At 31.4% G+C, this 18933-nt stretch overlaps 2 protein-coding genes across 2 annotated transcripts; both read right to left on the bottom strand.

Annotated features, from left to right (window-relative positions):
* Positions 1-4849: 4849 nt before the first annotated feature.
* LOC139873230 (uncharacterized) lies at positions 4850-5767 on the bottom strand. The gene has a single exon (XM_071861164.1). The coding sequence runs from the start codon at positions 5670-5672 to the stop codon at positions 5007-5009; it is 666 nt and encodes a 221-aa protein (XP_071717265.1). The 5' UTR covers positions 5673-5767; the 3' UTR covers positions 4850-5006.
* A 1218-nt stretch (positions 5768-6985) lies between these two features.
* LOC139873229 (serine/threonine-protein kinase CTR1-like) lies at positions 6986-18646 on the bottom strand. The gene is made up of 14 exons (XM_071861163.1): positions 17230-18646; positions 11401-11699; positions 11129-11273; positions 10548-10660; positions 10006-10439; positions 9494-9534; positions 9236-9304; positions 9042-9142; positions 8684-8768; positions 8415-8513; positions 8265-8333; positions 8006-8137; positions 7351-7445; positions 6986-7267 (listed from the first exon to the last, which is right to left on the bottom strand). The coding sequence occupies exons 1-14, from the start codon at positions 18091-18093 to the stop codon at positions 7177-7179; spliced, it is 2637 nt and encodes an 878-aa protein (XP_071717264.1). The 5' UTR covers positions 18094-18646; the 3' UTR covers positions 6986-7176.
* Between the last annotated feature and the right edge of the window lie 287 nt (positions 18647-18933).

Genomic DNA, 18933 nt, shown 5'->3' with positions numbered 1-18933 from the left:
GATAATACTAATAATAACCTTAATGATAATAACGATAGTAATAATAATAACAATAACAATTTTCAATGACAATACTTATCTTAATAATGATAATGATAATAATAATAATAATAATTAGATAATAATAATAACGACGATAATAACGACGATAGTAATAATAATAATCATTTTAATAATAATACTAAAATTAATGATAATTCAGTTGACTATATCTTTTAATTCGTTCATCGAAACCATATGCTTTCTAATTGAAAAGTTATTAATTTTTCACCAGTTTTCCAACGACATGCATATTATATACCTTATCTCAGAAGCATATGTGTTAAATTCATGATTTATCATAAACTATTTAACGAAGAAAATAAGCATACAAGCATGCATAATCATATATACTCGAGCACTAGTCAGGGATACACTATTAATATATAAAAGATAAGATATGAATGCTCACGTATCAATATTGTGATTCAATATTGCAGGAAAGTACGTAGACGCAACGGAAAAGGTAAACGCTAGATTGACCTCACGAGCACTACCCTCGAACAATACCCATAACCTCCATAGCTATAACCCATAATTTCTTTAGCTTTATCTCGTTTGAAAACTTATTTTGAAATCGCCTGAACATAACTCTGTCGTAGTATTTTATGTATACTAATAATATCTTGAAATAATACGGAGTAAATATATATATGTAAATCGATTGAGAGAGTTTAGAGAAATATATTTTCAAGTTTCTATGAAATAATGAAACATATTGAATTCTATTTATAATAGATTTTTGAATTATTAAAGTGAATTATTAAAGTATGAATTATTAAAGTGAATTATTAAAGTATGAATTATTAAAGTGAATTATTAAAGTTAAAGTAAAGTAAAAGTAAAGTAAAGGTAAAGTTAAATTATAGTAAAAGTATAAAACTATGTACGTATAATACGCGTATAAATATATATAATATTAATTTAAATCGTTATATATATTTAATAAAATAAAATATAAATATCGTTATCTTTATCATACTGATTAAGTAATGAGTTGTTAAAAGTGGTTCTGGATATTTATAAAGTTATATACGTTTTAATAATAAAGTTCTTTTTAAACTGAAAACGTTTTTGTACGTTTGAAACTAAATCAAATAAATATGATAATTTTATTTTTCAAAACTAAATATATTTAAGAATCATTTTGTTAAAAGGTTAAAATAATGGAAATCGTTATATCATAAAACGTTTTAGAAAAGTAGAATTATATATTCATAATAGGTTTCAAGTTTTTAAATTACAGTCTGTTGGTGAAGCATGAGATAAAGTCCAAAAGTTAAATAAATGTATGAACTCATCTTAATGAAAATTGTCGAGTTACTTAACTTGTCGATATCCAACATCTAAGTTATTTACACTCCACGTTCTTACTTTCATATTAAATAAAATGAAAGTTAACATAGTTATCTTATCAAGGTCACGAGGAAAATATTATAAAACATGAATGGGAAATTATACATGAATCTCCACTAACCCTTGTCTAGTTTTCGTTAATTGACACATTTGTTCTTACTTATAAATAACTTTACCATTTTCTGAATGTTGTCAAAAAGAATAGATTTCTTAAATCATAGTGGACCTCATAACATAGACCCGTAATCATATTACAATGTATCTGATAATTCTATCATTTGATATTATCTTTTAATTCCGTCGATAAATATATTAAACATATATTGAAACAAATACGTTCATGTAAAATATCATACATCCAATACTTTGTTAACGTTTTCAATTAATATAACAATATTTATATAATTATATATGCACATCAAGTCAAATATAATTGTTCGTGAATCATTGGGAATAGTCGAAGGGTAATTGAACATAGTTCTAAAGTTTTCGAGACTCAACATTACAGACTTTGCTTATCGTGTCGAAAACATATAAAGATTAAGTTTAAATTTGGTCGAAAATTTCCGGGTCGTCACAAATTTTTCGATAGCTTTCCAACGACATGCATATCATATACTATATATCAGTAGCATATGTATCAAATTCGTGATTCATCATAAACTGTTTAACGACAAAATTAAAGCATACAAGCATGCACAAACATGTATACTCGAGCACTAGACATGGATACACTATTAATATATAAAAGAAAAGGTATAAATGCTTACGTATCAATATTGTGATTCAATATTGCAGGAAAGTACGTAGACGCAACGGAGATAATAAACACTAGGTTTGACCTTTGACTCATGGTCATAACCCTCAAGTAATACCCATAACTTCCATAGCTATAACCCATAATTTCCTTAGCTTAAACCCGTTTAAAAACTCGTTTTGAAATAACTTGCTCATAACCTCGTCATAGTATTTTATGTATAATACTAATAATAATAACCTTAATACTACTACTAATAATAATAATATTAATAATAATATTAATAATAATAATAATAATAATAATAATAATAATAAAATAAATTAAATAAATATTACGGAGTAATACTAGAGGAAGAGAGATAGATTCAGCTGGAGCCAGAAATCGCGCAATTTATAGAACCTGGCCTCACCAAACCTGCCATGCGATCGCATGGCTTGAAGAGGTAAATCCCATGCGATCGCATGGGTTCCCATGACAGCTCACATTCGTTTAACTCTTAGATTGTCGACATGATTAAATAATTATATATAATATATATAATTTATATTAATTAATTATATATTATATTATATTATATTCTCGTGCCTAGTTAACTTGTAATTTAGGTTCCGATGTCTTGTACGTTTACGTTCGACTTATGTCCCAGTTCCGGTTTTTCGAACGTCCTTTCGTATGCTTAGAAAACCTGTACTTTACGTTTCGCGACGTGTACATTTATCAATAATTAGACTTAATCAATGATAAACTATATTACCCAAAGTATAACTTAATCATTTGAGTGTTTTGGTCATTTGCTTCCTTAAATCAACATCTCGTTATCAAATAAAATATACTACCTCCGTCTCATTCCAATAGGACAGTATTCCATTTTGGGTTGTCTCATTCTGATAGTCCACTTTCATAAATAGAAAGGAAAGAAGATATTTTATTGGTGGATCTAGAGAGAGAAGATATTTCATTGGTGGAGAAATGAAGTTAGTGGGATTTCCTAAAACTGCGTATTTTTTGTCTGTGGACTATTGGAGAGAGTAATTAATAATATCAAAACGTTTTATATCTAAGTTAATATTATATTTTATAACATTTGTAAAATACACATACATTTTCATTTTGAAATAGTGTTTAACTGTAGCAAAATGATTTTTACTGTAGCAAATAGTGGTTTTCGAAAACATTGTAGCTTTTCGGGTACTGTAGCAATTCGAAAATACTGTAGCAAATTAGTGTTTTACTTTTTCATCTTAAACGTTTTAGTTAACTTATCTAAATATCAATCGAATCAATAAACGAATGTTACTACCGTTTACTAAATAACTTGAAATTATATATATGTATATATCTTTATTTAATATACATAAATCAGTTTTTAAATACACATTGCAAGTTATTTATAATTAATTTTAATAATTAATATTTCAACTTATTATATATATATATATATATATATATATATATATATATATATATATATATATATATATATATCTATTTACAAATAGATGTTCGTGAATCGTTGGTCAATAGTCAAAGGTTAACTGAATATATAACATTAGTTCAAAAATTTTGAGAATCAATATTACAGACTTTGCTTATCTTGTCGAAATCATATAAAGATTAAGTTTTAAATTTGGTCGGAAATTTCTGGGTCATCACAAAGTGTCTGGAGCAACTCTAACGTACAACTCATATAAGAGACCATCCGGATGAAGGATGCCGTGAAGAAACACTTGATGATTTTAAAGGTTATGTTTACACGTAAGCCATTTTGCTTGGCCAAGTGTGTAGGATACCCTATAGCCTGAACACGGATACCAAAGATATTTAGGCATTAACACACGAATAGAACGCCTGTGCCACGTCAGCCCGAATCATTCGGGAAAGTTTGTTACGATAGTTTGTTACAATCGTGAAAGGGACATGTGTCACGTCATCATTCCCTTAAACAAACTATTGGCATCTATAAATACGTCCTTGGGTCACTCATTACACACACAATTATAAGACATTACTTTGCTCAAAAGACTACCTACAGAGACCGGTCATCACCAAAGTTCAATTACTCAAAGATATTAATATATTCGATCCAATATAATAAGTTAATTCGAATTGTTTTACACCCTCGTAAATTTTCAGATTTCGATCGGGTTTTCATGATTGTAAGAGATAAAACAATCTATCAATTTTTTTTTTTTTTAATTAAGCACTCAAACTAAATCCTATCAGTTTTACTTTTGATCCCAATTCATTGAGTTTATCAACGACTTTTGTACTTGTAACTATAAAAGTAGCTTGTACATTTGTCATTGGGTTATATTTACTAAAATATGCCATTTTATGTTTTATCTTTGTTCTGTATTGTCAAAATAGGGATATATGTCTACGTCAATTATGATTATAGAACTTTATATTATTGGCCAAGAGTTTATCGACTATGATAAGGGAGTTTAAAAGGAGGTATTTTTCACTATTCACGTTATTCGTGTATGTATTGTTGTTCACGGCCTAATCAGAATATTCTTGACCATCTCCGATCATTTCGGTCACCGCCTCCAAACATGTAACCTATTGCGAGATACAGAGGTATGAGATTTCTTGGGTATACCAACTACTAAAGTTTAAACCAATATCTTTAGAGTCTTGTTACATGATCAACCATTATAAGATCAAAGAGAACAGTAAATTATTGCCATTAAATTGATTAATACTATAAGCGAATTAATCCCCATAATTAAATTATTAGGTCACAACAAAATCAAAACCTTAACTAAACATAAGTTATGGCGCGTATTTAGCAAATTACAACAACATAATTGCGGTTAAAAACGTCATTAACACGTTTGAGTCAGACCGATCAAGCGGTCGAACCCAAACGCACTAAAGCAGCTCGAGCCACAGCATTATGTGGCTCGAGCTTTATCGCACCCATATACGCCTTCATCGCCTCCCCTTTCATCTCTTTCCTCTCATAACACTCCCCTAACAACCGTAACGCTGCCGCGTTACCACCGTTCAACCGCACCGATTCCTCCAAATCGCTCACCGCCGACTCCAATCCACCTCTCGCTTCACTCACTTTAATTTTAATTTTAATCTCTGCTCTCTTAAACAACGCACTACTTCTCTCTTCACCGCACAACGACTTCGACGTTAACGGCGATAACGCGACATCTAACGCGTCTAACGCCGACGTCGTGAATCCCTGTGCATCAAGCGCTAATGCTTTTAAAAAGTGGAAAACGGCGTCGTTTGGATTGATCGCGATCGATTTATCGGCTTCTTCTGCGGCGGATATCGCTAGTTTTACGGCGGCGGCGTGATCGGTTGCGGATCGAGATTTTGATAGCAGATCAGCTCCGAGAACGAAGTGGCGCCTGGCGGCGTAACTTGATCGATCACGGAACTGGAATTTATCGTAGAGGTTTTGAGGAATGTTTAGCATCCATAAGAACATGAAGATGACGATGAGTATGAAAGCAGCTTGAAAGAATAGATCGCTTATCATCATCGATGATGTCATTTTTTGATTTGATGAATAATTAGGGTTTACTAATTTGGGGTGAAATTGAGGAGTGTTTGATTTGATTTGATTTGTTAAACTTGTGTTTGTGATTTTTTGTGTGATGAAATTGAATTGTGTTAACTCAGTGAGGAATATTGGTAAATGACGTTGACTTCTTTTAATGAGGTTGTACATGATGCTTAGATAGTTGTATCTTTGATTTTTCAAGAATGTCGGCTAAAAAGAATTGTCAAAGAAATTTAAAGGGTTTTCTAGATATAAAGACTACATGTTCGAGATACACACTCGTTGCTTATTCATTTCCAACGTCTTAACTTATTCATTTCTAAATTGTAACGACAAAGGGGTTCGCATTAATAAGGTAGATGAGTTTGTGTCACGGTCGAATAAAAAGAACCAAAAGAGTGGTTCGAATGCTAGCTAATTTAGCTTTTTAATTGTTTATTGTAGTTAGTTCTTTGTTAGATGTGGTTGTTTACTTGTTTCATTTTCATCATTCTTGTTTAATTATGTCTTTTCCATTTAGTTTTTCTTATTGGTTTATGTTGTGGTTCGATTAGAGTTATACTAAGGTCTATTTATGTTTTGGTTCTAGCATGTTTTCTTTTAGCGAGCTGTTTTAATTGGTTTGATGTATTAGTTTAAAAGTTCCATCATTATAAATGTTTTTAAATTTTTAATAGTAATCTTTAGCAGGAAAAAAGAAAAGAAAACATACTCGTTGCTTATCAAAATTAGTCTAATATATATGCCTTGTCAATTTCACATGAACTGTACGTAAAAAGATTATAGGAGTAGGTTTTATTTCAAAAAGCATATACCACGTAATTTCCTATGTGTTACACATGTTGATCCAGGTAATTTATATGACGATGTTATAACCAATATCTTCTATAATTATGTTATGAAAAATGATTAACGATGTAATTATGCATGATTTGTCTTGCAACGTTTACACTACATGTCCTTGTTATTTGTTCTTGTATATGTCAACCGCCCCACTATAGTCAACAAAAGTCCGGTCAACATTCTTACAAGCAGAAACTTGTTTATCCTTGAAAAGACCAACTTATTCCTATGGACAACACTTAAGAACTCCTTAACGAAATATGCCCATGTGGGGTATATCCCATATCCCGCCAGCAAGTTTTAAAAACCATTTTTTCAGTTGAATCGACATGAGGTCCGGTTCCGATGGGACCAGCCAGTTCAACCAGTTTCATAAAGAACCTCTACAGAAACTTATTTTATCCTTGTAAATACAACTTATTTCTATGGAGATGTCATTTTATCATATTATCATAATATAATACCAATATAAGAAACTTACGCTCAAATTAAAATTGTCATAAACTTACAAATTTAAAAGGAGTCTCAGACTCCTTGAATCTGAAGCCCTTTAAGCTCCTGACTTAGAATCCTCTTCAGGATTTTCGACTTATGATGTACTGATACTACATTTCTATATAAACTAAACGAAACAAAATGACAATGTGGTCCCTCATGGACATGCCATTTGTGCAGATGGAGACTTGAGCAACTTCTTTAACGAGATAACGATGCTCTTAAAAGTTGGACGCTGAGTAGGGTCACTGTTCAAACATGCCAAAAAATTAATTTAGAAGATCACATCGGATTAAAAGATGAACACAATGACAATCTTAAGTGTTCTTACTCGGCCCAACACGATTCCATGAGTGAAGTTAATGCCGGAGGGGTGTTGATAGGTATTGTTAGTTTCCTGTTTTGGAAAGCCACTGCTCCAACAACCTAAAGTACAAGTTTTCATATGTAAAATAATTAGTAACTTGTGTATTTCTTGAGGTCAATTCAGGTTATATTGTATCTCTTCTTTAATGGGCCAAGTAGTTAAGTGTAACCCAAGGTGTATTTCTAATAGATGAAACTTATTAAATCATATTATTTGAAGATATGGATTATGCATATGATAAGTTTTGTAATCACATTTGGCATTTATGATTTAATAAAATTTCAAATCCTGGACATAAAGTGTTTCTAGTCTAACTTGACCTGACCCTTTTTTTACAATTATAAAACAGCCCTCGTGTGCATCTCACGTGATGGATACTAATGTTGGGCTTCTGACATCTGTTACCTTCGGGGATCAACGACGCAACATTTTCAAACATTAGGGCCATCCAAGTCAAAAAAATATTTTAGGTCATCCATGAAACTTTGGGCAAACATCAAGGACAAATGGCATAATGTTGTCCTTTTTTTATCTGACTAAGAAACAGTTTTGCGACGCCTATATTTTTACAATGAAAACGGTTTTTGGTGCAGATAAGATTATTTTTATAAGGACTAACCTGAGCAGGACTGAGTCCGTTCCACGGTTGCTTCATGGTAACGAGCTCCCACAAGATCACACCAAAACTGTAGACATCAGATTTTTCATTTGAGGGCTCGCCTCTTAGAAATTCAGGTGCCATCCATTCAGGCTAAGATTGAAAACAATAGAATAAGTCAATAAGTCAACTTTTCTGGACACCCTTGAATCATTCAACTTTCACATTCATTCAAAAGTAAACCATTATTTTCTAAATTAAATGGGTCGAGAAAGCATACCGTTCCAGCAACAGATTTTGATGATATGAATGTATTAGCTTTAAATCTTGATAACCCAAAATCACAAACCTACATTTAAAAAAAAAAATGGGAACCAAGTTAAATAGAGTTAAGAAACAGCGAACAGTAAATGGCGTATTTGTCACATACCTTAACGGTCCAGTTTTTGTCAACTAATAAATTTGGTGATTTGAGATCCCAGTGAACGATCGGAGGACTAAGACAATGAAGATAGTTAATTCCCTTTGCCTGCAATAAAAAAAAAAAAAAAAAAAAACTAATCAAAATGTTTTTACTGGACTAAATCTTAGGAATCAACCATTGATGTATTGATATAAAGATAAAGTTTGACATTTAAGGTAAAATCATTCAAATTTTTGAAGTAAAAAAGAAGTAAATATTCAAGATTGAGCACAAACCACATCCAATGCCATTCGTAAACGCCGTCTTTGATCCATGATTTCACCAGCTGCTGGTCGATGTATAAGACGAAATAGACTACCCCTGTTTCATAAATATCATATATTCGTGTAAGTTTATAATGTTGTGTCATTAAAGTTTCAACTCATCATACTTGACTTGTTTCTGCTTGCAACAATGAGTGACTTTCGACCCCTATAGTTTTGCAGGTTCATAATTTTCAACAATTTAAAAATGTAAAAGATTACAATATTTGCAAGAATGAGAGACTTTCGACAGTATATGCCACTATAAAGGTTACATATCATTCAAGTTTGCATAGCATAAATGTGTATTTCGCAATAACAATAAACTTACCTAGGTAGATACTCAGTCACGATTGAAAAATGTGGACGGACTGTGACCGCACCCATAAAGAGAACCACGTTTGGATGGCGTACCCTTTTCATGATAGATACCTAACGATAGAGAGATTAAATGCCATATTAGAATATACGGATCAAGGAAATAATGTACGACGTTTTTTTGTAAATACAGAAATAATGTTATACCTCCCTCAAAAACTCCTTTAACTGATCATCTTGAAAGTCCTGAACTGTTAAAACCTTGACAGCAACATCCTACAATACAAGCAATAAACTATTCTTAAATTTATCTGTTTTATAAAACTGACCAAATCCATTTGGACCCTCAAAACCCCAAAAAATGACCATACCGAAGAAATTTCAATTCTAGAAAGAAAAATAGATGATTCCTACTTTGCAATATCACAAGAAACTTAAAATCATGTCATAACGTTAAGTACTAACCGATCCATGCCACTCTGCACGGTGAACGGTTCCAAATGAGCCTGAAAATGGTTAGCAAATGTCAGCCACTTCCACCTACATAAAGCATTGGAGGAAACTTCTGCCCCTTAACTTTTAAATGGGTTGCTTTGGTTTTTATCTTATATGGGTCCAATAAACATTTTTGGCTAAGAAGTGAACATGTCCTATGGCTTGCACATAAATCAATGTTGCAGATCTCGGGAGTACGCGGCGAGAACTCGGTCAAACTTTATCAGACTTGGTCAAATTTAGTCAAAACTCGGTCAAACTTGGTCAAAACTCGGGATTAATCAAAAAATTGGTCAAAAATCCGCCAAAACTCGAGATTACTTGAAAAATCGGTCAAAACTTGGGATTACTCGGAAAATCAGTCAAAATCGGTCAAAGTCAAACTTGGTCAACAACCGAGTACTCCTTAAAAAGGCCCAAAGAGTAGCAATTTTTCAACCTTGGCACATATCAAATAAGTAACAACGGACACAAACACGTACCAGCACCAATACGCTCTTTAATATGCAACTCGTCCCACGCAATCTCAAGCCAATCCATCGCTAAAGATGGCTCAAGGGTCAAGTACCTTGGAGTAGTAACCGGAAAATTGCCTCTACATTTTCCATCACTTTCAACCTTCAACAGATCCGATTGACCTAAATTGACTTTTGGTGTTTCAACGGATATCTCACAAACACAACGTGAATCCTTTGATTCTTTGTTAACAATAGTTTCTATATCGGATACATTATTAGGTCCTCCTTCAATACTCTTGACTTCAGAAATTGATGCTCGGTCCACATACACTTGTTGAACTTCTTTTAAATGAGAACTTTGAAACGGTGAAGGCACCGAAGAAAGTATATCTCCGTTTATAGACGAATCAGGGTTATATACATTTCCTGGTTGCCCAATTAAATCCATTACATACTCCCTGAATTAAAAAGATATATGCATACATAAGTAAGATATTTAAGTGAATTGTTGAATAATATAAAAGATGGATAACAATGTATGAAATAAATCAGAAGACTAATTTAACCTTGTAAACTTGTCATCTTGAATTTTGACAAGGCATGATGTTCTATGATCTTCAACACAATATTTGCAGCCTCTTGCTATTCGACAAGGTAGTCCCACATAATCCGCCAATTTCTGCATTTCAATGTCCATATTTCGTTTTCATAAGTATGACAGTTAAAAGAATGTTAAACTAAATTGTATTCCGAATCAAAAGAAACAACTTAAAACCACATGATGAACATCATAGAACCAATAGTAACTCATTGGTCCAATTCTGTTGTTAAAACTTTGGACCAGGAACAGCTAATATTTAAAGTTTAGATTGTCAAATTAAATTGATTTTATGTGATTGTATGTATTTACTATGTCCCAAATTAATAGTTCACACACAAAAAACACACAGTTTAAGAAATTTCACTGTACTTTTTCTTTATTTTACAGTTTTACCCTTTACTTTTTACCTATCTTTTTGTCTTATATGTAAAATTTAAGGGCATAAAGGAACTCTACCTTATCATTCTTATCTATATATGGAAACGGTTCAATTCAAAGTTCAACCAAAACAGCACTACTTACACTAACAATTTAAATCATAACAACCTTGAAAAGGATAGCTCGATGTCGACAAAGTCCCACAGACAAGCTGCCAACCGGAACCAAAATGCCGTTCTGAAGATCCCTCAGTCTAGTGCTAGCCGATTCCCAACGAGCACGCAGATCATCTTGTTCCACCGAAAACGTGCCCCTTAAATAAAAAATTTGTAACACATAAAAAAAAATTCAAATTGATAACAATTTTTATTCAGGGCGTACTGTCAATTTCATGGGGTCCCGTTCAGTAACTAAAAAAAGTATGGCTTTTTAAGACTTACCCCATAGTAGAAGCAACAAGTTTTCCAAGATTTTCAGCCAACTTGAGATTATTTTCAGCAGAAAAATAAAGTTCTTGTGCTTTATCTTCCAATTCCCTGAGCTTCGAATCGCCATAACGATCAACAAGAACGACTTCCATTGATGTAGTTCCTGGATTGACCGCTTTCAGTGATAATAAAGATGGTAAGTGTTTTCCTTCTTCGGAATCATTGCACATTGACCACATATATGGATCCATTCCAAGGATGTTATAGAACCCATCTGATATCTTATCATTATAAGATAAAGTACCATTAACCTGAAAATATAGTAAAGATTGTTAAAACTTACTTTAAATCATTGAAAAATATAACCTTTTTATAATTTGAAGTATTAAGCGATAGAAAGACACATAATTTATACTATCTGCAGACTTGATAACCGATATTTAAACACACAGGTGCTAAGGAATTATCAGTAATTGTGCTAATAGATGTGTTGATCTAACAAGTTAGAGTATACTGCAAGTCAAAGGTTAATGCATTACTAATTGTCAATTATCAATAGGCCTTTAATATCTTGATGGAATGTTTTGGTCCCCTATATAAACTCGGAGAAGGTTTTCCTGTTCATGTTAGCTGCAGAGGACATGTACTTTTACTCAGATGTATGCGGAATAACCGGGTTATTCCGTAATCATTTTGACCCTTTTCCGAAGTAAGGTTTGTCAAATTGGTTTTCATCGTTCAATTTTTTTTTTTTACCTTTTTCCATGCAACCCAAATGTACCGCTAGTGAGGTTTGAGCCTGATATATATACCCTCGTAGAATCACATAGAAAAATGGTTTTCATGTAACTATTACCTAACTCTCAAAAGGGGGTAATCAGATCAACGAATCGTAGGTCCTATGCCAAAACGATAATATACCCTCGTAAAGTCACATAGAAAAATTGTTTAAGACACATCATTAGATCATTATCATCCATCATTTTATTATAAATGGAGTTTGATTGATTCCATCATGAGTGATATTACTTCTACCAAAATTGATATTTCATCAAGTAATTTCTCTAGTCATCCCTAATTTACATGATGTACTGATTTGAAGATAATTGAATGTTCATAGCACATGATGATGGTGATGATGATGATAATGGTGATAAATCACAATATAGTTACTTAGTATCACCTTAGTTAACACATTACATTTGATATTGTTCACCCAAACCACAAGAGTTTGGAATGAATGCTTCCAAGTCAAAATCACATTCATAAAAAAAAATGTCGCAACTATTAAAAAACCCAACAAGACCTGGAAGGGATATGCCCTAATAACTAATAAGGTGCTTCAACTTGTTAACGTGTTTTTTTTTTTAAACGCAACTTGGTATATCGTGTTAGTGTTAGTGACACACTATGATTATTATACATGCAACTTGGTGAAAGTAAATGAGTAACAATAAGATATTTAATATTGATAATTGATAATGACTTTTAGTAATAATAAAATTATAAAGAATTAAAAAAGTTACTTAATATCCTGCATTAACTTAATTAAGCAAATAATTTGAGACATCATCTTTGTCAAAAAATTTAAGAAGATGACACTTTCCTTTAAAACTGGAAAGACTAATTCTAGAAAATTAATATAAAACCAAAAGTAGATGGTGGTAGATGCAAATACGATCACCTCCACGGCTCCACTCTAATTCCACTTTGAAACAAGAGGTGACATCGAAGTAAAAAATCTCATTTTTTGGTAGCCGGAGAAGGGAAAACTTTATTTGTTTACTCGTAATCATCTAGAGATACTCTAGTAGTTGAAATTCTAAAATTTTTACAGGTTTCAGATTCAAACATCACTAAACGATCATTTTAAAACCCGATTAGGTCGGGTTGATCTAGTCAAAATATCTCTTTTTCCTCGAGTAACCTTAGACGTACCTTATCAGTTTAACCGTTTATATAACTTGAAACAATTCTAGCATAGATATGTTTAATGGTTAAAGACAGAAACATTTGGTGTCACAGAAAATGAAATAAAAACTTCATAGGCTTGAATTGAGAAAAGGAGTAACGACTATTAGCACCGATAGATATATATGGCATTGATATTAGTAACAAACAGTAAGGTGGCTGTTTTTTTTTTTTTTTTTGATTAAAAAACACTAACATATAATACATACTCCGTGACATCTATTGATGCTGATTTTTTTTATATACTAGCTAGGGAGTATCTTTCTGTGTTTGGGTGGAATAATTGATATGGTATCCAATTGTTTATTATGATCAAAAGCTTAATTATCAGCGCTGATTATGCTTAATTGATTACGTAAAGTTTGTCATTATCTCAACATCAAAATAGTAACACAAATGATTAAAAATCACCCCATTCATGATCATCCCGAAAAAGTTATCATTATCCACACATATTTCTCTGTTAGCCTTCTAACAATCTATAGGTCTATATCTTAAAATTTGATATTGCTAAACGAGAATTATATTTGAGTGTGTTTAGGATTCGTATTAATTTATATATTGTTATTTAATTCCTAGTTCTATCATAACTAGGACTATTATATATATCTGCTTACATATGGTTTTTGTACATACTAATAACATCATGTTATTTGAAGTCAATGTTAATACTCATATATACTACGTAGTAATCGTTAAGAGGGTCAATTCGTATTCAAACAATGTTGAGTTCAACATTTAAGACAAATGAACACATGCACACACACAAAAAAAAAAAAAAAAAAAAAATTCCCCCAAAAACAAGAAACCAAATAGATATAATGATTAGAAGTCCTCAAGCGTTATAAATGATATAGACCACCGCCTAACAAGACCTTAATAATTACGATATATTGAACACAAATATTGCACTCCTAAAACATGACTACCATAACCAACTTATGGTTGGTAAAAATCACCAATATACTCAAAACTAACCTACGAAAACCAACAAAATCTAAAGCGCCCTCAATGTATGCCTAATGAAACATACCAAGTACCAACACTTGAATACAAAACTACTTACGTCCCCATTCGTTTACCACCATGTAATTGATTTTAAAATGAGATATAAAAGCATTAATTACGATCATTTCATAAATAGACCGTGACGTACCCATACACCACATTTCTTTTGTCATATACCGTCTAATATAATTTTTTGATACATTTACTCTTAGGTTAAAAAGAAGAGTCTGATATTATGAAAAACAAACAGAAAAATCCAAAATATTTATTTTGTGGCATATTTTGTGGATACTTCATGGTAGAGATGAAATTGTGTTTTTAATATGTAGCCAACGGAGGCAGACCAACAACCGCTGAAGCACATCACAACTTCAGAAACACTTTTAATTTCAATATTTCCCAATTACACAAATATATACGCTGAAATTTGATTTTAAACACGATACCACACATCTGATAAATGGGTGTACAATATAAAGTGTAATACTTTATAATTCAATGGTCATCATCAAGAGGGAAACACTTTTTGGGGAGAAGTGAAGAGACGTAATTTTTAAACCCTAAACTCTAAACCGTTCGTGTTAAAAATTCAATCTAAACCCTAATTTCTAAACCCTAATTTTTAATTCCCTAATTTTTAAACCCTAATTTCTAACCACTTAAAAAAGATTCAGAAGCAAAACATTCATTGCAATGAATGTTATCATTTATTACTTTGAGCGTTTTCTCGCGAAAATAATAACATTTATCACAAAGTGTCTTTTTCAAATATTCATATTTTCATGTAATCTTAATGCTTGAAATTTTTTTTTCAAAAAAACGAAAAAAAAATTATTTCCCCACTTCCTCTAAAAAAAGTGTTTCCTTCTTAATTAAGATAAAATTTGTGGGAAAAAATAATTGATCTGATACATATCATTTGGCGAATCTATTAATTTTTAATTACGGAGTATTAATTATTATTATTATTTTAATATCACTGATATAAGCTAGACCAGATCGAACGCTTCTGTCTAAAGTTATGAAAATTATTAAGATACATCGCAAAACAAAAAGACAGAGGTCATGAACTCAACAAAACGAAATGAGCATGTTTTAATAATAATTAAGTAAACAGTACATACGCACACTTATTTTTAGTAATAAAATAATTAACTTTAAACGTAAACCTTTTGTTTCTTTTTATTATTGTTGGAATACTTATATTTATATTTATATTTATATTGAAGTTACGTTAGTGTAACATTTATTCTTAGAAAATACTTCCAAATAATTTTAAAAAATCCATTTTTTATAAACAACATGATAAACTCTTTTACATTATAATTTATAAATAAATAAATAATGATTGATGATTGATGAATAAAAAGTAGGGTTACACAAATTATCACGAAAAGTATAATACAATGCCAATACAGTACGGAGTAATAAATAGGTACAATTAAAAATTTTAAGATTACTTTAATTTGATATTAAAAAATCCAACTGTTTAATAATAACTTTCAAAAGGAATCATGTGAGTCTCATTTAATTAAAGTCCTAAAGTTTACGAGCTGACAAAGAGATATCAACAATTCATTCAATGCTAAAGCGTGTTTAAAGATATATGATGTTGATACTTAATTATATTATTTTAAGGTGATATGAATATATTGAATACAATGATAACTCTATCTGAATGCATAATCCTGATAGATATAAAGTAAACAATGATAGATATATTGTAAACAACCATAGATAAATGCTTTTATGTATGATGAAAATTTCGAAGATGACTTGATTCTTAAATTGTTGAATTTTTTCCGGTAGTTGTTTCTGAGTTCAATTAGATTTTCTGTTAGGTCGTATACTTTGATGTCGTGGTATCGTGTTGGATTGAAATTTTGAGTTCATAGAGTTCGGGGGTTGTGATCTGTTTTAGAGACTGTAATTGATTGATATTTCATTATTAATATTACATAACTATTTACTAGTTTATATTTAATTATTAAATTTTTGTCTTTAAAAATTACTCCTCAAATCAAGACTAAGGCCTGTTTTACCACGTAATGATTTATTTTTGTAGAGCTCCTGATTCAATAAGTAAAATTGATTGATGTTTTTTTTCTCTTAATCTGTCACTGAATATGAAATTTGGTCTATTTTAAGAGACATGGAATCAAATACTCTTTCAGAATAAAAGACAAATGGAAACCTAAGAAAATTCAACAAAAGAGTAAAGAGCCCTTAATAATAATGGTCATAACTACCTAAGAAGAATCAAGTTAATATGATTAAAGAGTGTAAGTACTATATATTGAATATAGGAACTTGAACATATATTTTAAGAGAAAATTTATCCTATGTATATATGCATTTTATACGTTTTTCGATCACAATATCGATTATTATTGTAAATCATCTACATTAACTTCTTAAGCTTATATTTAATTTAAAATTTATTCAGATGAAAAATGATCGAGATATACAAAAAAAAAAAAAAAAAAAAAGTAACATATTGATAAATGTATAATTGTTATATCTTTTACCATCTTGATCATATTTCTTTCATACCATTTAGTTAAGTCAAAACCGAAAATTCATAAAACAAAAGATACAAAATTCATAACATACTCAAAAATAAGGCGGGAAATCCGCCGCAGAATATGAGGACATTGTTCAAACAATTTTAAAATTGTGTGTTATAAAACTTTAAAAATATAAATAATTTGCAAAAAAGTAATTTATAAAAAAAGAGTGATTATATGTACTTTACTAGAGATTTTTTTAAAGCTATTATTATGAAATGCAATGCTAATCATATATCATATATGGACCTTTAAAACGAAGAATTTAAGATCAAATAACATAAAGAAATCGTACCCATAGACGATACGAAACAGACTCGGCATCATAACACGTCACGCCACCAGCACCACGTCCTTGAACAAGCGTAGAATCATCACCAATAGTCGCTTGATGTGTTAACCGTTTCGCAAGCGTAAGCTGCAAGTAATAACTATCACGCCATCTCCTTACACCATTCCGATCCACGTCATCATTTCCAACCACCACATGATCATCATGATCCTCATCTTTCATTCCAACCGTACGATCATCCGTAATTATCGTATCCTTATGATAGTTATAATACGCAGTAGAACTCGACGTTGCAATTGTTCCGGAAAACAAACTAGCTGCGTAACTACTTGCAGCATCACTCGATAACCTCCGTAAATTAGACGAATGATGATCATGAACACTTTGTAATTGTGTTATCGGATGATTAAATTCATGACCACTCCAATCATCATCGATGAAAACGTCGTCGTTCTTAACTGGCACCGGTAACAATTCGTTCAGTTCTTCGTTGTTGTTATTGTTTAACCTCACGTGACCGGCACGTGATCCTGAATTTAAACCCGAACCGGATCCGGAAACCGATTGTTTTTTATCGACTAACCAATTCACGAACGCGGCAAGCTGCTGCTTCTTCTTACTATTAGTTTTATGAATATGATGATTATGCGTTCCGTAGATACCGTCGTTTTTGTTAAAACGGTGTCGTCCTGATAGAAAAACTGCATGTCCGTACGCATCTGTATCTGGAACAGAATTTGAATTTCCATCTCCGTTGATGATAAAGCTTGACGACATCTTATGATCTTGAGATTTTGAAGGTGAATTTGTGATGACGTCATTTTCAGGAAACTGACGCGGGAAAATGTAAGTTGTTCGGTGCGGCATTTTAACGAACACTTATGAATCGATACAAATAAACTAAAAACTAAAACTCGATGAAATTTTTAAAATAAATAAATCTAACAGAAACTGTGTTCTTTTGGCCGGAAATTAATCGCGCCGGTGAAGGTGAACTGATCGTATTTGAGTAATAATCTTTTACGTGTTGTTGATTTGATGAATCGCAGCAACGAACGCATTTTCAAAAACACGAAACTGATCGAAAATAAAATTAACGAAAGTAGCTTAACTAATTTGGTTTGAGATTCATCTTCACCAAATCACGAATATTATTCATGATCGATCGATTGATCTGATGAGATGTTGATTGAGTAAGCTGTAGCTCAAACTCGAATTGATCATATATATAATAGGTATGATCAGTTGATTTGAATATTAGTAAGTATTAGTATGATATAATAATGAAAAGAGGTTTGTTAATGGATGTGCAGAGAGATAGATTGCTTAAAGAAATTAAATATTGGATTTTATTTTTAAATTATATAAAGAAAGAAAAAGGAGTGGGGGATAAGAGAGACAGAGTGGTGTGAGCACTGGGCGTAGGTTAGAGTAGGTTTCTAATTGGAGGAAGGGGCGGCTGCATCGTTATATGGAAAAATATAAGTAAAAATAATTTTGTTTGTAAACTATTTTTTAAGTTAACCGCCATGCAGACAAGGTGGTGGTTTGTTGGACCGGGTCTAATTTGTTTATGGGTTTACATGATGATGATATTCTATTGGTCTAAACTTTATATAATGCAAGTTTATTTCAAAATATTAAGCAAATGGGGAAGGTTTCTTTAAAATTATTCAGAAAAGGCACCCGTAAATCCAAACATTTAAG

Source organism: Rutidosis leptorrhynchoides, chromosome 10 (assembly GCF_046630445.1).
Source record: "Rutidosis leptorrhynchoides isolate AG116_Rl617_1_P2 chromosome 10, CSIRO_AGI_Rlap_v1, whole genome shotgun sequence".
Classification (NCBI taxonomy): domain Eukaryota; kingdom Viridiplantae; phylum Streptophyta; class Magnoliopsida; order Asterales; family Asteraceae; genus Rutidosis; species Rutidosis leptorrhynchoides.
This window is presented reverse-complemented; position numbering and strand designations above follow the sequence as displayed.

What these genes read in the sequence shown, in the direction of transcription:
- LOC139873229 (XM_071861163.1), bottom strand. Translation starts at nt 18,093, where the DNA reads ATGCCGCACCGAACAACTTACATTTTCCCGCGTCAGTTTCCTGAAAAT. An exon ending in CAAGATGACAAGTTTACAAG is followed by an intron (nt 10,440 to 10,547) that starts GTTAAATTAGTC and finishes TTTTTAATTCAG; the next exon opens with GGAGTATGTAATGGATTTAA. An exon ending in GTGACTGAGTATCTACCTAG is followed by an intron (nt 8,769 to 9,041) that starts GTAAGTTTATTG and finishes TTTATGAAACAG; the next exon opens with GGGTAGTCTATTTCGTCTTA.
- LOC139873230 (XM_071861164.1), bottom strand. Translation starts at nt 5,672, where the DNA reads ATGACATCATCGATGATGATAAGCGATCTATTCTTTCAAGCTGCTTTC.